Source organism: Notothenia rossii, assembly GCF_949606895.1.
Source record: "Notothenia rossii genome assembly, chromosome: 8".
NCBI lineage: Eukaryota > Metazoa > Chordata > Actinopteri > Perciformes > Nototheniidae > Notothenia > Notothenia rossii.
In genome coordinates this window covers 19,330,564-19,353,268 of record NC_136906.1, presented here as the reverse complement: position 1 = coordinate 19,353,268, position 22,705 = coordinate 19,330,564, and the positions used below count along the sequence as shown (strand labels likewise).

Genomic DNA, 22,705 nt, shown 5'->3' with positions numbered 1-22,705 from the left:
TTGGAAAATAACAGGGTATGGTTGACTGCGAGGACTGATTTTGATTATGAAACATTACAATATTCTACAAGAGCTAAACATCTGAGCATTACTTTAGAATTTAAGTTATGATGTATTATCAGCACAGAAACCTGTCTGTAGCACTTAATAGAGTCATTCATTATTTGAAGAAATGTGAATCTTTCAGGGTGTTAAAAAGGATGTAATGTGTGATGATGAATGTGGACCATGCTCTGTGAGGGCAGCACAAAGCCCTAAAAGCTCCTTGCCTTGCTCAGGGACACTATTAAACCAGGTTAACTAAAATCATTAAACCAGGTTAACTAAAATTATTAAACCAGGTTAACTAAAATTATTAAACTAGGTTAACTAAAATTATTAAATCAGGTTAACTAAAACTATTGAACCAGGTTAACTAACACTATCCTAAAAAGTGGCAGGATGCGCCTGTGGATCAGAAGCTACACTGCCCCTTTAAGATTTAGGATTTGGGAGTGACGCGGATATGAAAGCTAGTTTATCCCTCTTTCCTTCGCTATGAAAAATATTTGGGCATACTGGACTAACGATTGCCAGCCCGTGTTAATTAGCTCATTATGATGCTGATTTACATTATTTGTTGACAGAATCAGAACCGTAGTGCATAGTGGTCAGGGCCGCTAGGGATTATACTTGCCAGGGCCGTCCTCCGAGCCGCTGGGATAACTTTGGAGAAGTTCTTTGTATTCGGGATAGTCACACAGCTTGGCCAACAAGCTGAACATGGACTGGGGCACAGAGCTTTGGGTGAGTCCATCATCTGGCTTTCTTTGCTAGTAATACTTGTTAAGATGGAGATAAAGCGATTTCTTAGATGGAGTTCGTCGAGAAAGTCTGGTAACGCCAAACGTTTTGTTGTTGAGGGATACATGACTGAAGGAGGACGAGGTGCTGCAAAACGGTGCATTCATGAACACAGTTCCTCTCAGAACCTTCTTTAGTTTTCAGATGTTTTTCAAAAAATGACCTGCTACCAACATGTTGCTCTTGTGGAAAGGGAATCATCTTTGATCCACGTTTGCACATCGGTTGGATGTGCTGCAGGATTGTTTCCCTCAAGTATTTGTATAGTGATATCTGCAGTGCACTAAAAACACATTCTAAACGTATTATTGCCTTTTCAGTTCCTGCCATACTTCACATATGAATCAAGGCAACTTGAACAACAATCTAATTTGTAGATATCATGTGTCCTGCACGTATTCAAAACATGCATACATTGCTAAATGTGTATTGTAATGCCAGGTGGAAAATTGTGTCAGAATACTATTTATTATGCACATATAAAGACTTTTAAATTGCGGGTTGCTATGATGTCTCAGTGTTTACAGTTTGGCACTCCTTGCCTCCATGGAGATGAAATCAGTTGCTGTCATTTGCCTTGACAACAAGCTGATGAAGTGTCCACCTGAGTTTCATGATTATTTATTCAAGAAACCAAAAAGTGAGCTGGTTTCAAGAAGTCTTGATTTTCAATTAAAGTGACTTGGTGAATTTAGTTCTTATATAAACACATTCCTTAGGGTATGTTTTTGTTATTGCACTGACCAATGTAGCAATTAAAATTACCTGCTTCAGCTGGTAATTTTAAAAGATGAGGGCTGTTTTCTAGGTCATAACAAACCAGGCTACAGATGGCACCAGTCTAAAACATTGTAACTTGTTCTGGTAGTGACACTATCCTGAATCTAAACAAACCCTGTTGAAACATCCCACCTTAGAACACATTACTTTGATGACTGACACCATGTACTGCTACACATTTGCAACAGTCACACATGCTCAGGGAACCTGAATATGTAAATTGGAGTATTGCAAAGATGAAGAGGTTGTGACCTCATTACTGAGTATCCCCCTAGGCCTCTTCCTCTGTCCCTTTTCCATCCTACATGCTGGTGCAAAAGACTAATTAGTTTTGCCCTACTTTGATTGAGTGAGAGAAATATCCGTACCCCAGAACTAATCAGAGGCTCTATCTGGGTGTAGGAGGCTTTCCTGTTCATCACATGAAGTGGTTTTACAGAAAACTCTCCACACAAACTCATGTATTCTCTCGTCAGTACTTTTTTTTAAATATATATATATATATATATATATATATATATATATTATTTTTACTCTCCATTTACTTTGCTATTTTCTCACCTGTCTGTTTAGTAAAAGCCCTTAAGGTATAATTCTGTTAATGTTTTGTTTTGGTTCAGCTAGGCACAGTCAGCTCGATGGCATCTGTCCCCTGATTGTTGTTAATCCATTGTCTATTTTAAGGTACAAGCTAGCAGAGTGCAAGATAAGTGTCTTAGCATTAGCTGTGATAGTGAGTGCTACCAGACCAAGAGAACTACAGGTCTGATCAGGCCTTACTTTTCTAGACGACAGGGTGACTCAGGGCTGAAACTTCCACCCAAGCCTTGTAGGATGGTGACTTTCAGGGTGACTCCTTTTAAAGTTATGTGGCTTTCACTTGACGCCAGTTTCCGGAATGTATTGGAAAATGTAGTGGACATGTTTTGCGCATGCTAGGTTTAGATAAACACTTGAAGTCCTCAATTTTTAAGTATTATGTAGCAGTATTTGTTCACCACCTAGCCTTAATCTGTGCCACAGAAATAGGTTGTGGTGCAGAAGAAGTTCTATAATTACCAGGGTGCTACTGGATGTTCCTAAGGAATGCTTTACAATATGTAAAAGCTACTCAAAATGTCTAATTTATGAGTACAGGCCAGGACAAAGGACATAAGTAGTAATGAAATAGCCAGGACACATAGCATAGTTTAACCGGAAACAGGACATTTGCTGTTAATTAAACCTCATGACCATTTAAAGTTATTAGGATCAGTTTCATACACACACTGTTGTGATTTATGGAAATTAGTTCTGTACAAACCCAGTCTATTGGGACCTATAAAGATAATTCTGACTGTGGCTGCAATGGTTATAAATCAGCTAGTGCTGACAACAAGACAATGATTATGTCCTTGAAAGCTATCTCAATGTGTTTTTAAGACAGTTTAATGAGGTGGCTTTTTTATAATTGGAACACTCTTGTTTTGAATCAAGCAGTCAGAGCTGATTTATAGAGATAATCAGATGCTACTTTTTCTGCAATTTATAAAAGAGCATGAGTACAAGGCCCTTCTTTCCAGGAAACGCTGGATTCAACCGGAGAAACATGATATACGTACATAGAGGAAACAGTCAACATGGATACTATTTGCCTACTATCAGAATGGTGGAATTAATTTGTTTTAGTCAGTAGATGTGTTTCGTAGCCTTACTGTGCTCTACTGTTGATGTGTGGAGGCTGTACTGGATGCAGACAACTAATAGTCATGTTTAAATCATTCATCAATTCTCACTCTTTAAACGTTGAGAGCTAAATTCAAACAAAGTTGCCCAATTCTTCTATTCTACAATTATTTTCCTCATCCAAGAAGAAATCTATTGTTAACACAAGCACTTCAGGAAATTGGAAACTGTAGTTGTAAGTTGGCTGTATCCAACCTCATTAGCTTTTCTCTGTAACTAATGAATCTAAATCAAAGCCCTAATGCTGCCTGTTGGTTAGATGTGGTTGTGGTGATGGATTGCAAGACCTCTGTCTTAACCTTTAACTGTGTTTCATCATTCATTCAGGTTTTGTCTCTTTTGTTTAATTTAAAGGGCAGGTAGAGTATAGATGAACGTGACCCAACTTGTCAAGAATCTCTTTCGACATGCCCCTCCTCGATAGTAAAGTCAGCAGTATAAAGCTTGGGGGAATTGTTTTGAGCGTGTGAGAGGATTGGCTTGGATATCGTCTATCGCTCTCTCAGACTTGTCAGAGCTTGAAGGTGTCATAAAGTTCTCTCCCAGATAGGGAAAAAAGAGGAAGAGAATCACAATCAACCTCTGCATACTGTACAATGAAAAGGAAAAGTCAGCAAACTCAGTTAAATTGGGTCTAAGAATTTGAAACTATAACCTTACATAACAAGACATTTTGTTGATGCTTTTATCCATCTGACAATAATAGCATTCAACCATGAAGAAACAAACAAAACAAAAAATCTTGATAAACACATTTGTACCTTCTTAACATTGCCCTAAAGCATGTTTGCTGCATTCATGTGGTGTCAGAACAATAGCAAACATGATTCCCAGACTGGGAACATTCATGCGAACGTCCCTTCAAGTTGAAACAACAACTTGAAACCAGTGTCAACCTTTTTTTTAAATGCTCTAAGCAAGAAATAAAACATATTTTCTTTATAGCATCCATGTGTTTCCAAAATACAACTTAGAATTCTTGAACACAACAAAGTTGGAAGATTGTCTCCCCAACTTGAGAAACTTGGATGAGCAGGAGCATGTGATATAAAGATATAAAAGAAATATACCTTCTCTTTTCTGCCTCTGACCTCTGTTGTGACCCCTTATACTTCCGACTGTCCTCCTTTTACAACACAGTTGCCAGGGGATTTAAAGCTAGGCGGAAGTTTAGAGGTCATCGCCAATATGTGGAGAGTGTGGGTGGACTCCAACATGCAGGAACAAATGTCAACGTGTTTAGTTTATTACCCTCCATTCAAGATTATGTTTAGATGACCTCAAACTCAACCGGGAGGAACGTTCAGTTAATACCCAGAAGTCACCACATGTTCCATATCATGCAGAGTGTTGGCTTAATATCTTTTCCTTATTTGTCTCTCGTGCTTCTTTCTCCAGGACCAATATGACATCATTGAGAAGCACACACAGTCTGGCCTTGAGCTGGTGGAGAAGTATGTGAAGTTTGTGAAGGAGAGGACAGAGATTGAGCAAAACTATGCCAAACAACTGAGGTAGGCCTTGCTGTTGTCATTGTTCTCCCCCAAATGCTTTGTGTGTGAGTGTGTCGCTCATGGCAGCTTGTATCAGCGTGTGTGTGTTGGCTTTTTGTTTGTATGGGTGCATATTAAAAGGCTGTTTATGAAATATCTGTGGGGTCTTATGACTACTTAGGGACAGAATCTGATTTGTCTCTGAAACACTGGCCTCATTCTCCAGCTGCAGTGTACTCGCTTCCCTCTCTTTCTCTCCTCACCCGCGGTGCTCCCTCTCCAAGTCTCCAGGCCCACATCTGTTGTAGCGCTGAGCTCTGCCGGAGAGGAAGTGGGAGCAGACTGACACATGATAGACAGGATATGGTTAGGGAGAGATAGTGAAAGAAGGAAGAAAAGCTATTTTAATATTTTGAAGGGACTGCTGTTTATAATCCTATTGTATAAAATAGTCTGTAGTTTCATATAAATAGTTTAATTTAGTGAGCTTTTGTCAGAGAAAGTGGTAAAGCATTTCTCTACCAATTCGTTTGATTTGAACCTTCACTGCCCACAGGAACCTTTCAAAGAAATATAACCCGAAACGAAGCGGCAAAGATGAACCAGAGTGCAGGTGAGCGATTGCAAAGCATATCTCCAAGAAAAACTAATATATGTTTGCACATTTTGAGGTTCAGTATTTCCTTTTCCTTTTTAACAGCGAAACAATGTCAGCTTAAATTATTCTTACTCGGATATACACCTTTGCTCGAATATCTTGTTGTTAGGACTGACCAGCAAATAATATCACATTTGAAACTTTTTTTTTGTCATTAGTGTCTATAATACAGTAATGTGGGACTGCTGATGGGGGCATTTAAATACCCCTAAAAGGAAACAGGAATAAGGAAGTCATGAGCTTCTTATTATGTCTTGGTCCACTGCTGTTTGTATCATCTTATCAGTGGTCCCATCACTAAGTTCGTATTTCTCCACCCTTTCCTCTCTCCTCTTCTTAAATGGCAGGTTGTCCAGCTACCAGTCTTTTGTGGACATCCTGAATGAGATGAATGACTACGCGGGGCAGAGAGAGCTAATTGCTGAGAACATGATGATGAACATTTGCATCGATCTCACAAAGTACCTGCAAGAGCTCAAGCAGGAACGAAAAACGGTGAGTGGACTAGGAGTGCATTGAAGTCCATATTTTTACCCACAAGTATACCAAAACAACTGAATTAGGCGTGTTAATAAGGCAACGTGTTGACATTTCCCCACAGCATTACTTACCACTTACCATTAGGTTGTCCACGTTGCTGTAATGAGGTTTGGGGCAATTAGCCCAATTGAGGGCTAATCCTAAAACGCGGTGCAACAATTATAATTTCTTTCGTCAAACAATCTGCAGATTATTTTAAATATTGTTCTAACTGTTTCGTCGATAAAACATTAGAACACTAGCACCCATCACAACATCCTTTAGCTTCAAGTGACTTTATCAAGTGTCTATTTTTTTCCAGACCAACAGCTCAAAACACAATAAAAAAACTTTAACAATGATTTCTCAATTATCAAAGTAGATGTTTGTTCATTTTCTATTAGTGTGTTTACTTGTGTGTGACTGCAGCGCCATGTTTAACAACATTCTGAACAAATGCCAAAGGAGATTTTAAATTGGAGTCTATAGAGATTTGAAGGAGGAGTGGAGATGCTAGATCTGTTGTGGCAGGAAGAGGTCTCACTGGATTTTAGAATGCAGCAGCTGTTAACAAGCTCTCCCTGCAGATGTGATATTTCAACACTCACTGGTATTTGTTTTATTGTGTGTTACTTATGTTGTGTTGCTTTTGGAGGTTATTGTTTGTTCAGTGTCTACCCCTGCATACGGCTGTCTTTCTTTCTGTCATATGACCCGCCTCCCCTCTCCTCACTCGGTCTATTTTTATGAATGTTTGCAGTATCTATTGGACGCCAAGAAGGCCCAGCAGAGTTTGGAAAGCACCTACAAACAGCTCGACAGTGTAAGTCTAGAAACAGCATTTTAAGATGTTCTAAAATACACTTAGCACGTTTCCATCACTCTATAGGTGACATTAGATTTTTGTGATTAGCTTAACTGTTAACATATTTCCTATTATGTTGGGGTCATTATGAATGATTATAAAGATTGTCTGTAAGCAAATGGCGGAACGTTCCATATGGTTGTTCAGATAGTTGTATTTTTCAACAGTAACAACATATGGACTGATAGTAGAGAAGCTTGTTATACTATCGGTATCATCAAACCGAGACATATTAAGTTGTTATTGGAGATGTTCCCTCCCTTATCTGTTTTTCAGAAAGAAAATAAAAGAATGTTTTGTTCAAAGTACATTCATCTACTCATATCTTATTGAGGCCTCACTTAGCTGATGATAACATGGTCTTTCTTCTTTTCTCTCTGTCTTTTTCTTTCTGCACACCAGAGTAAAAAGCGTTTTGAAAGGGAATGGAGAGAAGCAGAGCGCGCAGCACAGTACGCAGAGAAGACAGATCAGGACATCAATGCCACAAAGGCGGATGTTGAAAAAGTAAAAGGAGGGGGGTCTTCATTTTAAGGACTACTTACCATGATTAAAAGGAGAATCAGATTCATTTGTTTAACCTGGGCTGATTGTGTGGTTCCAGGCAAAACAGCAGGCTCATATGAGAGCTCATGTAGCGGAGGAGTGTAAGAACGACTACGCTGCTCAGCTTCAGAAGTACAACAAGGAAAAGAACCAGTTCTATTTTAGCGATATGCCTCTTATTTTCAATGTAAGTGAATTACATACGGCCAAACAATCACATTACTACCACAAATGTTTATTTGAGTTGTTAATATCCGGTATAGCAATAACTGCTATTAGTGTGCCAAAATATTTCTTAATGGATATATTATAATTGCATTGAAAAACATTGTGTTGGGCATTTTGATGCTGAACTCTGATTTTGTTCAGTATTTTGACTTTACATGCACAATGTGAAACTTTAATTTAGCCAATTTACACTGACATTTCGATTTTTAGATATCTCAATAACAGAAAAACTAACATTGCATTTAAATTGATTCAAGCCAGATTTCAGTTCATTTTGTTTCAACTTTTCACATACTTACATTTCGATTTGAAACTTTGATCTGTTCATTGGCATGTATAAACATGGATGAAACTGTTGTTTTGTGTTCTCTAGAAATTGCAAGATCTGGATGAGAGGCGAGTACGGAAGGTGGCGCAGGGATACACCTTGTTCTCGGACACAGAGAAGCATGTGATGCCTATTATTGGCAAGTGCCTAGAGGGCATTACTAAAGCTGGCACTAATGTTGATGAGAAGAATGTGAGTTGGTCTAAAAAAAAAAATGCTAAATGGATTTTTATGTGCAGTTTAGATTTATACAGTTAATTTGTTTCCATCAAATGTAGGACTCCTTGATTGTAATAGAGCAGAACAAGTCTGGTTTTGAGCGCCCTGGAGATGTGGAGTTTGAGGACTACAGTGAGGGCATCAACCGAGCCTCTTCTGACAGCAGCCTGGGAACGCCCAAAGGCCCCATGGACCTCCTGGGAAAGAATAGAAACAAAAACTTTTGGCTTTTCAGCAAAAAGAGTAAGGTAGGTCAATCCATAATTTGCCTTTCATTAAAAGTCATGTTTTTTTTAATATTTGAATGTAGTTGTGCAATGAAGACACTAGCAAGCCCCCAAATCCATGATCAGCAACAACAGGTCAGATTAGTAGATGACTCCTTGCAAGTCAGTGTTAGTGTTTGAGCCACAGTGCCAGCAGGAAGGAGCCAGGAAATCCCCTCCGCATAGAGCAATCACGACGGACCTGTGGTTGTGACGACGGACCTGTAGTTGTGGCTACACACACACACACACACACACACACACATACACACACACACACACACGCACACGCACCCTTCTCATCTCTGAAGCTCAGTATAATATTGCATGAATCTTCAATTTGACTTCAGTGAACTGGTACACAAAATAACTCTTCTAGAACAGGTCCTTTGCATGACTCAATCCCCTGACTGGGTGAATAAACCTCCCCCCCCGACACACACACACACACACACACACACACACACACACACACACACACACACACACACACACACACACACACACACACACACACACACACACACACTCTCCCTTCGTCTGCAGCGTGGTTTCCAATAGGTTGACCGGCAGTCAGCATTCTGCTGTGCTTGTGCATTCATCAGCACTCGGCCAAACAACATTGAATTTCCCTCTACAGGCATCCACAAACACACTGCCTCTATTATACTGCGCAGAAGCTAGCATTATGTCTCATGACAAAACAATGATTGGGATGACACCATGTTTGCCAGGTCAGAAAAACTGGATCAGATCCAACTGCTATGGATGTCAACATAGAATTTTTTTTATTTGGTCTTCAGAATATATGAGGGTCAAGAGAGCCCCACTACATTGCAAATCATGGATTTTATCTCAAAGAAGAACTCCCGCTGAAGTCCAAAATTGAACTGTTGATATGAGTAGCTGACCACTAACCAGCTCACAGCCCCCACCCCTCCCGCCTCGCCACTAAAGCATCCCTTCTTTCTTCCCTGCAGTGTTTGCTTGTTCAGCGCCTCTCTTCTCACTGCATGTCTTAATGGCTGTGCTCTGCTGTGCACTCTTCCTGTTCTGTGTATGTGTGTGGCACACTGCTCTGTGTCATCGGTCATGCTCTCCTAATTAGGCCTGTAGAGCAGTACGAATAGGAGGCGGACTACATTGGCTGGAGGGAGCTTTTGGTTTATGTCAGGCCGGTTAAAACATTCCCACTCTTAGATGCTCTCCTGTACTTAGATTCCCATAACCCTCAAGAAAAGTAGACGTTCACCTAATGATAGAGCTGTACCTCCGGCTCTCAGTATTTACACAAGGGACGTGTTTCAGGGCTGTTTTAGACGTTCACTATTGAAGGCTAGGAGGCATCAGCCTCCTTTGTAATTTAGCTAATAGATCCCACCCCCACATTTTCACATCCACTTACAGCTGACAGCAAGAGGTTTGACTGAAGTTCGCTTCCAGCATTTCTTTCAAGCTAACTTCTTTCTCAGAGGTCATACAGGGCATTCATCGAGCCCGGAGCAATCTATATGCACAAATTAGTAATATGGTAACCAAGCAGGCTATTTTTAACATTCCCACTAATATATTAATTGATATTCTATCTATATAGGTCATAATCAAACAGTGGTACAGGTTAATTGAGTTGATTTAAATAATTCTTCTTCTTTAAAAAGTGGAGTCTATTTCATAATTGTGTTCATTATAAATATATTTTATTAAAATCCACAGTTATTATAACCCAACTAACACATTAGAGCCTAGCAAACACAATATGCAGTCAGTATATAGATGAGCCTAGTTGAAAATGTAATAATACTTAAGACAATACTTTAAATTATCATTCTTGATCACATTGCCAAAGAAGTAGTTAGATATTATGGGTCTGATGTGATGACCTATTAAATTAGTTTTAAATGTGTGTCACTGTCACCATATCTCTACAATGAGGCTTCACACCTTGGAGTGAATGGTTTGTAGCTGCTGCGATAGTGGACCAACCACACGTCCCCTCAATAGATCACAACCGCTTGACAGGAGAAGTTATGATGCCACTGGGTTATTTCTGTCTGTATCTATTACCTATAACCACAGCTAGTTTGTGTGTAGGTGCAGTGCTGCTGTGGCTCTGCTGAGGGAGCTGTGGTCGGGGGCTCTCTGTCTTAACTTTGTATTTTTTTTTCTTTACATGTGTGTCCATGCAAGCCAAAAAGACAGATGTGTGTTTGTGCTTTCATTCTCTCCGGGCTTGTGTCCTGAGTTTGCTCCAGTGTTGTCTTCCTGCCTTTGGTGTGCTTTAAGGTGTTGATGGTGTCTTTTTCTTTCCCTTGTCACCTTGTTGTTTTTCTCGTCCCCGTCTTCCCCTCTTTTTCTATCTTTCCATCCCCCTCTCCCCCATCCTGTACACCGCCTGCATACCTCATGCTCGGGTGCTGGTACTTCTTATCCCCCCCACCCCCCACCCTAGCTCTCTACATCCACGCTCCCACCTTTCTCAACACCCCCCGTCCCCTCGCCTGCTAATGGACCCAATTCCCCCAAGTTTGGCCGGGACCCCCTGTCGTACTGTTTGAAGGAGATCAATAAGACAGTCAAACCCAGAATCTCTTCCTTCCGGACGCTCAGGAGATCGGTGAGTCAGAGGAGAAGGTTTGGGGGTCAGAAGACCTCCACTCATCAGGAACACATCATACTGTGTTCCTGCGCATGAAAGAATGACTGAATGTCTTGTCAACATTTTCAAAACTTAAACATGTACAAATATGTACAAGTAACTTTTAAAACTAAACTATTATGATCATTTTCTTTACACATACTGTTTCTTTTTCCTTCAGAAGTTTACTCCAGAAAGGATCATGGTAATATGGACCACTTAGCTGGTGTGGGGGTCTCCGTTGTGTGACAAGATGGCCTCCTTTTCATTACAAAAGCTCAAGGCATTTAAATAATTTACCTTATTAAACTGACAAAACTGAAATAGTTTCTGTGTTTAAAGACAAACATGCAGCATACATGATCATGTTATGTGGCAAAAGGCTTGTCTTGAGTTTGTATTGAAGAGGTGGCCACCTGGTGGTGGAGCAAGGGAAATGATTGGTAGAACAGGAGGACACATTTCAAAGTAGCCTTGATTGTCTCTACACTTCTATTGGGTCACCGTTTCCATCCCAAATATTTATTTCTTGAACTTGTAGTTAAAAAAAGTCAATACAAAAAGTGATTAGAGTGTGTTACATCATATGTGTTGGTCTATGGGTGGTGTTTGTTGGTTGAGCTCACTGTTGTACATGGAAGGCTTTATATTAATAAGCCTAGCAAATTTTTAACTAGGATATTTGAATCTAAGTTTCGACAGTTAAACATTGTCCTTTTAGCTGAACTCAAACAGCAGGCTGTGTTCCTCCGGAGGTGTCTGTTTCTTTTCACATGGTTACTGTCGACATGCAAAGGTGAGACTCCGCTCAGTGTTGACACGCCTTTCCCTGTGAACTCTTTGCAGCCTACAGTGACAGAGGACTTCGCCCATCTTCCTCCTGAGCAGCGCAGGAAGCGGTTGCAACAGAAACTAGAGGACATTTGCAAAGAGCTGCAAAAGGAAGTAGATCAGAGGTGTGTGCACTTTTGTATACGTGGGTATTAATAATCATCTCTGTTGTGCACATCAGTGTGTATAACTCTGGTGTGTGTGTGAGAGTGTTGTTTACTGAGTGCTAAGCTTTTTACTGAAAGTCACCCCCCCTCCTCCTTTGTTCTTTTCTTCAGTGAGGCCCTGGGGAAAATGAAAGATGTTTATGAAAAGAATCCCCAAATGGGAGACCCTGCTAGTCTGGCACCCCAAATTAACCAGACATCCCAGAATATAGAGCGGCTCAGAGGAGAGCTCAACAAGTACGAGGTAATTTTATGATGATGAGGTCATCACTAACCAGTATGAGGTGAGCCCATTGAGGCTTTTTGTGATTTTTCGACCTGACTTGGTATTTCTACTATTCAATGCTTCATAATAAACAGTATTTTTTCTCTCCTTAATGCTTTGGCTCTCTGATGTAGACTTGGGTTGGTGAGGCAGGAGTTCGAGGGGACACGTTGCGCTATAAAAGCCATACATTCAACAACAATGGAGCTCACGATCTTCTCAGGTAACACTAAATTCTCTTAATAGACAGTGTGTTTAGCGCAATGATGTGTTGTCCGATCTGTACATGAAACCTTTGTTTTTCTCTCCAGCCCTGATGGAGCTCACTCAGATGAGAGCACTCCTGATACCTCCCAGGCCATCTACGCTGAGTTTGATGATGACTTTGAAGATGAGGAACTGACTGCTCCTATCGGGAAATGCACGGCCATGTACAGCTTCCCTGGTATGTCACAGGCTGTTTAAACTGTCTACCATGTGTATACAATTTCTCCCCTATATTATTTAAAGACAAGAGTTACTAAAAAATAAATAATATGTATAAAACATAAATGTGAATATTAGTGAGCAACATGGACATTTTGAGATGCGTTGATGGTATTTGGCTGTGTTAGTGCATTTACCTGCTATAACAGTGTGTGGTTGGCTTTGTGTGTATGTATCGTAATAGTAAAATGTGTTCTGTAGCGGGAACTAATGATACACAAATCCAGATCAATATAAAGATTCAATGATCAACCGGAAGTGGAAAAGGTGCACAGAAATAGCATGACTTAAAAGGTTTTACTTCATGACTTCAGTACATTTTGAGATGGTAAAACAAATTTAAACTTCAACGTTTTTTGACGACAAGACAATCCACATCTACAATGTAGATTAATATTGTACAAGGGTGGATGTAGATTCTACATCCACCCTTTATTATGCAATATTAATGTTGTTTTACACATTTTGCTCAATGGAAAAACTATTTATGCTTTTCTCACAGCTCAAAACTGTTGCCGCTCAATTTCAGTATCACATGTTAGCTTGGTGCTTTTTGGCACCATGACAAAGTCAATACACTTATTATATTGATTAAAATAAAACCCTAAAACACGAGGCTGCTGCTTGGCTCAGCCTAGGAAGAGGATGTTGCACAAATAATATTATACATTTCTAATAATTAGTGTTTTGTCAAGGAGGATGATGAATTGATATTGCATTGCACTGTTGCTTAACTTTCTTTAAGCTGCCATTGTTATTCAGGGGAGACAGGATGTGATTGCATTATCCAGCAGCTTTGTGTTAACCTGTTGAGTTTGTGTGTATGTATCGTCATAGCAAATTGTGGGCTGTAGCGGGAACTACTAGGGGTGTAACGATACACAAATCTGGATCAATATAATGATTCAATGATCAACAGGAAGTGGAAAAGGGGCTAATGCAAAATGGCTAGCTTTAAGTAGCTTCTCTTTTGGTCAGCAAATGATAACTTTCACAGTCAAAATAATATCATGAGTCCTGTGATGTAGTCTTTTATGCACAAACTAGGGATATTTGCTACCACCTACTTTGTCTTTCTTCCAGGTGCCAGTGAAGGGACCATCTCTATGCAGGAGGGGGAGGTTCTGTCTGTGGTGGAGGAGGACAAAGGGGACGGCTGGACCCGTGTCCGTAGGAGCAATGGGGATGAAGGCTACATACCAACATCTTATGTCACCGTCAGCATAAACAAATGACAGACATAATAAGAACAAGAGAAGAAAGGAATTATCACTTCTCCAAACTGTATGCAATTCTTCCCATGGGACCAATCATGAAGAGGCATCAGCACTATGGGCGGGACCTCTGGTGTATCCAGACGGGGATGCCCACGCTTGGCAGAGGATTGGTGCTGACAGTCTGTTCCTCCTCCTTTCACACTAAACTTATCTACCCAAAACACAAGGTTGTTTTACTTTTTGATATCATGTCAGAATCATTCTTTGGTTTTGGTTAAAAACATTTGCATGGACCTTTAGCACTATCACGGTACGAGTGCTCATCCTCACAGCCTAATAATCCATTGGCTGCTAAAAGTGAGCTGAAGAAAGTAGAGACGGAGGATGAAAGGAGTGCTGCTGCCATCTATACACTGAGTGTTAATGCCAGAAGAAGGAAGTTACCTCACCTCTTTACGTTTTCTGGGCAAAAACTGACCTGCCGTTCTCATTTATGTCACACGTGCCACTTCTTAGCTTTACTAGCACTTGCAAAGATGTATGGTGCTGTCACTTTGCTCCTTGTCGGGGGTAAGATCTTGAGGTTTTGGGGAAGAACTCTTATTTTGAGCGACCAAATGTGGATACAGCTCTCCCATCATAGTAAATCACAAACACTCTATTGTTCAGACAATCACAGTCAAGTTTATTTTCAAGACATACCAATAACAAGATATAGCTGTTACAACCTGAGAAATGTACTAAAAATAATTTATTACAAATGTGTATGTTCTATGAATAAAACTTAAGTTTGACAGAAGTTTTACTTTCAATTTAGGAAGGTCTCAAATGGTTTCCCCTTGCACACATAGTGGACAGTCTGTAGCCACAAAAGGGAGTTATTAATGCACACATACAATGTGCTACATTAAGACTATTGTATTTATGTAATGAATAATATATATTTTAGCTATCACAACACCACTATTGTCTTATTAGCTTTTTTAACCATTCAAATAAAGATTTTTACATCGTGAGAGGAAACTACAAGTCTCTTAATACGTTGCTAATTATGTTTTGTTCGGATTTACTTCTCATCTTCTCAAGACGATCACGTCCTGTTTTTTTACATTGTTATAGAGCCAGCAAGAAGCAGTCTCTGCTAATGTGTCTTTGGTGCCTTTCTGGTTAAAAGCATTGTGTATATACCATGTTTGCATATAAGACATTTTGTTTTCTTAATAAATGTAAAGCACATTTCAAAGTAAAAAGTGGTTTTCATTTCTGGACTTGATAAAATACATGTTTTAAGCTAACAGTGTGTTGGTTTTGAGGTGAGTACTGTCTCCTAGAACAGCTCAGTTAATTCATTGTCTGCTCCCCAGGACAGTTTAGTCAATACATATGAACATGTGTCATTTTAACTAAAGCTTGAAACTGTGGATCTTAAATGTATGGTTTCACTGGGGTTTAAAGAGGCCCCACATACTTTAACATTAATGTGGCAGTGAGTGGATTTAAGATTCTAAGTATTGCTTTTCAAACTCAGTTTACTGTTAATTCTGCTTTCACTTTAATGAAGAGTAAATGCATATTTAAAATCCTAACATCGAAATCATCTGTTTTCTCTTTTTTCACAAGGCAATCTTTAAAGTTCACCAAAGCCGACTGAGCTGTTGTGTGCACAGAAGACAGGATGTGATAGCATTATCTGAAGACAACATTCCAATTCCTTTATTTAATAAAAAGACAATTCTTCCGGGTGGCTCAGAATTCATTGCTACGCCTGTGACTATCAACTGATCAGAGGAGGTGCTGGTCCCTCTCAGTAGGTGGCACTGTTGTATAATTTCTTAGAAAAGTGGTGTAGATCTGAGTCTACTCTCCTATCTTCATAATTACGTTTTCAATATAGGCCATGCAATTGAATACCTGATTAAATTGCACTGGCTTCAAAACTATACTGTTTATAGGATTAATTAAATAACCACAAATTGGCAAGTTCCCCACTTTCACATTCACCTTACAACAGCAGACAAGTAAAACAAAAAGGCAATGCAATTGAACTTGGTCTACACAAGGTTTAAACAAAAAAGATCCTGCAATATTTCCAATAAAAATTAAAAGTCACTGGTCAGGAATGGTGGAGCTCTGCTATACGGGAGCATGCAGCATCTGCTGTGACGTTGACTGGCTGGTCAAATGACAGAGGAATCAGATCATCATTTGTATGCAGAGCCTTTAGTCTCAAGATGCGTTAAAGGTCAGCGTTTCAACAAGGCTGCTGGACCCTGCCAACATCCTGCGCATGCCTACAGCTGGGAGAGAACACTGCATCCTTGCACCTAGACTCAGCCTAGTGTGGACATTAAAGGGTAAATCCACACTCAATAGCATATAAGAGAGAAACAGTACCTCAAATTAAGAGTGTGTTGTTTGTTACAGTGCTTACCTAGAACGTTTTTTTTTCTTAGAAATGTACCAGTGACAAGATCAATAAAGGTACGTGAAAGGTTATTAACAGGAAGTAACAAAACACAGGAGTTGATTGCTCATTAAATGAGATGAGCTGTTTGGTTTGGTGTTATGCTTTTATATATGGCTACCGTGTGTGTGGCCCCAGGGAGAAAAGCATATCCTTAGTGATAATGGGGATCTTAATAAAGAAATGAAGAAACAACACCATCATAACTGGGGTGTGGACAGGAAAGTAACATGCTCCAGGTTTGAACGAGAGGTACAACAGTAGTTATCTGCCCTTTAACAATCATTACATATTTACCCTTTAAAAACAGACAACAGAGGTAATTGGGCAATTCCACCTGCAGTTTACCATACCTGTTGGAACATTTATTATCTCTCACCTCACAAAAGGGATTAGACTGATAGCTGCTCCACTGGTTTGGAAAATACATCCTGCAGAACAATCTGGGAAGATGCTTTAGCAAGAAACTGTGTAGTTGTACAAGATGACATCAACAAGATTCTATTACTGTTTCTCATATCTGTTACACGGTATTAAGTATGATCTTTGTCTCATTCATTATGTCAATGTAGGCATTCCCTTAAAAAACGTTTTACTGTCCTCAACCGGGTCCAAAAAAGATAAGGAATATTCATTAGCGTGTACATTTCAATGTATAATCATCAAGGGTAAAGTAGTAGGCTAATTATGGTTTTATTCATTTTACATTATTTTAAATTAAACCATTCTCAATGACATTGTATACAAATCACGCACTGCAGAGGTTGAGCTTCAGTATAGAAATGTGAGGCTGTGTATATGTGACTCTTTCATCACAGCATGGTGATGTTTTGTGTTTTCTGAAGGATATACACAGAGCTTTGAAATGCCTACAGCATCAAAGATAAACCTTGATGTTGGACCTCAGAGTTTGTGTTTGTTATGTACTTGTTTTTGTTTTTAGTGGAAGCGAAGACAACTAACAGGGCTCACATTCTTATTTACCAACATAATTATAATGCAAGTTGTCATGGCATCAACAACCTGAATAAACAATCCTTTAATTTCAGTTGAATCATATTGTACTATTGGCATAAAATCTGTACTGTAAACATCCATCTCTTGGCAAGACTTTAGTATCTGTATTCTGTGTCAGACTCCATAACAGTTTAAATGATGTATTATAACTTTTTTATTATGGTAGGTTGTGCTGCTGTTACAAAATAGGCGATTATTCCTCCCTCTACTGCACCACAGGTGATTAAAGATTTAAGAGCTCGATAGGAAGAAAAAAAACACACTTCTGGACCCCGTCTGGCCTCTTCCCTGTCCACGGCTCCTTCCTCCCGGGGATACGGCTCCTTCCTCCCGGGGATTCTGCTCCTATGTGGGCCATGGGAGGACGGAGGACACCTGTCCCTGTGTCGCATTACCCTGAACGGGCCGTTGGAGGGGGATCGCAGGAGAGGGCAGTGGCCCCAACGAGGGTGAGGGCATCCCCACCGGGGGGTGGAGGGCGGGCCATGTGACGGGCCGCTGTAAGGGGCCCGCAGGGGGCCGCGGTAGGCGTCGTGGCGAATGAAGACAACATCCGCCAACCGTAGAAAGCTGGGTCGCTGTGCTGCGACGTGGGAACGGGCGTGAATGTCCCGGTGGTCCCCAGCAGGGAGGAGCGCTGCCCGGTCGCAGGCGAGGGCGCAGCGGCGGCAGGCACGAAGTCCCCGGGAGGAAGGAGCGGTATCCCCGGGAGGCAGCAGGAGCAGAATCCCTCCTCAAAAAGAAACCTTTAAGCTTCTCAGCAGCTTTGTGTGCTCTTATAGTATACAATCTCACTATTAAGCTATTCACAAAGACAATTTACAAGATTAGTAGGTCAAAAATTAAAAATATAATATTTCAGGTTCAGTTTAAGTCTGTGATATGTGAGTAATGCCAGTCCCTCAGAATAAACCACTGCCTCGTGTTCACTCCTGCGGCAAAGCTTTAGGCTAGCAGGAGTATGTTTACTACTTCTGTGCGCTCACGCTCATAGCCATTCTGCTGCACAAATGCAGAGTGCCATATTGGAGGCATTCAGCATTTGTGGTTCCAAAGAGCTTTTGATTAGCTTCACCAATCAAGCGTATTTTAATTCCCCCATCAAGCCGTATTCAGCTCAGTAGTAGCCTAGTGCAACACTGTCACAGACTCGGTTTCATCACTCAGAGCAAATCCTGAATAGACAGTAAATAATGATCAATGTAATATTGAGTCATCCAATTTTCTAACTGAGACTTCACATAACCACAAATTAAATGTTCATATTATGGTCAAATTTAACAAATCCCAACTGAATGAATTATATTTCTTTATAAGCACTACTTTTACATCAGAAGTCTGGTGGACTTTAAAGCAACCATCCCCAGCTATGTTGATATTTGCCTTCACAGGTAGATGTAAAATTGAAAAATGCCTTTTTTGTGAAAACAAAAAATAGCAGGAAAACATATGCTTCGTTTTAAAATCAGTCAAATAGAAAGCAAAGCCGTAAAATCTGTTTGGCTTAAGCATGAATTTCTTAAAACATAGAAGCACAAGGTGAAGTTTCAAAGTGGTAGAGTAGCGTTTGGATTTGGTTACGGTAAGGGCAGGGCAGGTTGAAAAAAATAGGGATTCTATTTACCCACATTAACAATGTTTAGGATGGGTTATAAAATCAGAATCAGCTTAATTATATATAATATGCACAGAAATGCTTTAAAGCCCAAAGCATCACTAACACAGAACATGGTGAGTGCTCCTCTGTCCAAGAAACACTGCCTTCCTCTCACAACTGCAGGATTGTATAATCATGCTGGCCCTCATGGTCATCTGCAGGGAAGTGAAGACTTCAAAAAGAGGTGCTGGATGAAGTGGCTCCTTTAAAAACACCCCTCTATTATTTTGAGAATGGCACATTCCAATGATCCATGCCCATCTACTTAGGCAGGTGTATTTCAGCTACTCAGACTTTTGCCAGGAGAATGGTGAGCTGCGAGACACTCACAAGAACAGGGTTAGAACAGGGTTAGAACTTTACATTTAACGGTGGCTGAGAAGTGCAATCGAGAATTACAAAGTGTGAAACACATTTACAAAGCTAGAGACACATTTACATTTTATAAAACAAAATTAAATTTTATAAAACAAAATTAAATTTTATAAAAACAAAATTAAATTTTATAAAACAAAATTACATTAGCTAAAACACTTACGAGAACTGAGACAAATTCACAAGTCCCGAAACACTTTAACATTTTGCCGAAAAACTTTAAAAACTAGAGAATCAAACTGGAAAGAGAATGTCCATCATACCAGAAGTGACGTGCAAGTGATTGACAAACTTAAGTTTGTTTTGGGAGATAGACCGCCGGTACCTATGGACAGCAGTGTGTTTATAGTCGTTAAACATGTTTTGTCCATTCTGTGGAAACAACCTGGGCCAAGTGACACGGTTTTGCTCATCACGAGATACGTTCTCATGCGCACGAGAAAGTTACCGGTTCGCCAAGTAGAAAGTGGAGCTGTGCCTTTTACACACCGCCTTCGCTGTGTTTACCTTCATTAGAAAAGCTAAAGAGCGACTGCAGGCTCTTTCGTTTTAACCACACACACACACACACACACCCCCACACACACACACACACACACACACACACACACACACACACACACACACACACACACACACACACACACACACACACACACACACACACACACACACACACACACACACACACACACACACCATGCGCCTTGGTTACCGGACATCTCCTTCATAAAAACGAAGCAGGCTGCAGTCACTCTTTAGCTGTTCTAATGAAGGTAAACACAGCGAAGGCGGTGCAAAGGCACAGCTCCACTTCCTACTTGGCGATCCGTTGCGCACGAGAACGTATGTCGTGATGAGCAAAACCGTGTCACTTGGCCAAGGTTTCCAGTGTTTGGGTTTATTTTGGGGTGTTTAAAAAAAAAAAAAAAAACATTTAATACGCCTGGTTGATTGTGCAGCTTGTAGTTACACCCCCGCATAAAGATTAAGGAAATATTCTCATTATCATTTATAAAAGAATAGAGCAGAAAATATTTGTATACTCAAGAGGGTTAGGAGGAGTCTTACAGAGCGAGACCTATGATTTTTCAGGACCAAAAAAAAAAGACTGTCCAATTTTGAACATTTGTGTAATGAAGAAGATTCAGTTTAATAGCTTCTCAGTCTAATTGCTAGGTACTTTAAGGATAAGTGTGTACAAAGATCAGATTCTTCATGCTAATAGGAGTCATTACCTGAGGGAGGACATTTCGCTGAAAAGATATTAAAATGAAGATTAAGCATTTTTACCTCTTTCTAAACTGAATGGACCATCACTAAAAAGGGTCAAACAAATTCAAAAACACAATTAAGCAAATTTTCAATTTGGTCTTTTCATAGTTTTTGTCATGAGCACAGATTTTGTTTAACTTTTTGCATTAGTTTTTGCGAATTCAACTTATTAACAACCATAAAAGTAACACAGTATAGCGGGAGAACTTTACTCTATCTGTGCCTTTGGTTTGTAAAGCAGTCAAAGTCTGGAACAGAGTTTCTGACCCTTGGGATTTTGTAAAAACTTTTTACATGCTGCTTAAGAGTATATTTTGTCGATAACCAGCTTTTTAGCTCCAATGAAGGAAGGAAACATTTTCATTTGGAGACAATGTTTTTGTCCTGAATTGATCCCCTCGGGTATCAGGCCTCCAGACACTGCACGCTCCCACCCCCCAAAAGTTCAACTAATTAAGTTGCTATATATTTGATTTAGGTTTGAGATGGTCAGGGTTATGATTATGGTTAGTGTTTGGGGGTCCCAATCCTGTTGAAGTGGGTGGATTTGTATTCAGCATGAGAGAAGTGATGTCTGGGAAGCTCAATTGAGGCCAAGAGAAGCTAATGAGCTCTTTCTCAGGGAGAAACTGCAGGCTGCCAGAAGATTTCCCTCTTACATCCACACAGTTTGGACTACGACAAAATGCTTTTGTGGGCTTGGGATATTCTGACGGGGATACAGGATTTTGCATTGCACCTGCCTGTTCTGTATAGGTTCATGTTGTGACCTATTCTCTGTTGTAGCTTTCCTTTGGTAAAGCCCCTGTCACACTGTCCCGAAATTGACACCAGATGGACACACGAATATGGAATTGTGAATTTCGCACGAGATGGCCCCGAACTTGGTCCACCGCCAAGCAACAGCCGAAGCAAGTACGATGCCCACAGAAGGCCACACGATGGCACCCGAACCACACACGAAAATATGGTCGTAGACTTTACTGATGATTTAGAATGTATCCAGACTCAACGTAAGAGCTTGTGCCTCTTCGGGGGTTGCTAACATGATTTAAACATACACTTTATTCTTTAATTTCTCCGTCTTTCTATGTAGATTAGAAGATATTACTTATCTCCGTCATGTTGTTTCCATCGCAACAACAACTTCCTGTCAACAGCGTAAACTCGCCTTCAAAATAAAAGCATCTAAATAAAACAGGAAGTTAACCTAAATTACATTTAAGACATACAAATGCAACGAAAGTAACATAAACAATGTAATATCCTTTTCAGTTTCACAGAACACAAATTCGGTTTGTGTTCATCATCATAATTATTCTATATATATAATTTACACATGTGCCTGTAAACCGGAGGAGAACGCTGGCATTTTTGACTTGGAAATTATTTTTTAAGATTGACAAACATCATATGTGTAATTCGTGGCACAATTCAAACGGGATTGAGGGATACGTTTTCTCTCTCCATTGACTTCAATACATACTTTTTCCGAAATAAGGTCCCATGGAGGTCCCCGGAAGGGGAGGGACTTCGCCTCTCTATAGAGTGCCACAGTGACGCGTCCTAAAACCTAGAAGTAAGTTAGCATTTTACCACTTCCGGTTCCTTCGACAAAAAACAATGCCATTTCTCCATAGGATTTTGGAAAATAGCTTGAAATAAGGTATGTGGTTGACACAAATTGAAGAGACAGATCACGTTTTGTTCAGCCGGATAATATCCACATGTCCATGATCGATAGATTTATGATTAAAAAATGAGAACCGGAAGGAGTTTACTTCCGGGTTTTAGGACGCGTCACTGTGGCACTCTATTGTCTTCGTGAGGCGAAAAATGCCCGATG

The 22,705-nt window shown here is 40.1% G+C and overlaps 1 protein-coding gene across 4 annotated transcripts; it reads left to right on the top strand.

Annotated features, from left to right (window-relative positions):
• The first annotated feature begins 523 nt into the window (after positions 1-523).
• On the top strand, positions 524-15,321 carry trip10a (thyroid hormone receptor interactor 10a). Of its 4 annotated transcripts, XM_079642643.1 has the most exons (16): positions 524-786; positions 4,747-4,862; positions 5,398-5,454; positions 5,847-5,994; positions 6,779-6,841; positions 7,286-7,390; positions 7,488-7,616; positions 8,031-8,177; positions 8,264-8,452; positions 10,920-11,084; positions 11,287-11,310; positions 11,952-12,061; positions 12,215-12,347; positions 12,503-12,591; positions 12,680-12,813; positions 13,938-15,321. In XM_079642643.1, exons 1-16 carry the CDS (start codon positions 763-765, stop codon positions 14,087-14,089), a joined length of 1,785 nt encoding a protein of 594 aa, XP_079498769.1. In that variant the 5' UTR covers positions 524-762; the 3' UTR covers positions 14,090-15,321. The 4 variants fall into 4 exon arrangements, with proteins under 4 accessions (XP_079498769.1, XP_079498771.1, XP_079498770.1 ...); XM_079642645.1 differs by lacking the exon at positions 10,920-11,084; XM_079642644.1 differs by lacking the exon at positions 11,287-11,310.
• The last annotated feature ends 7,384 nt before the right edge of the window (positions 15,322-22,705 follow it).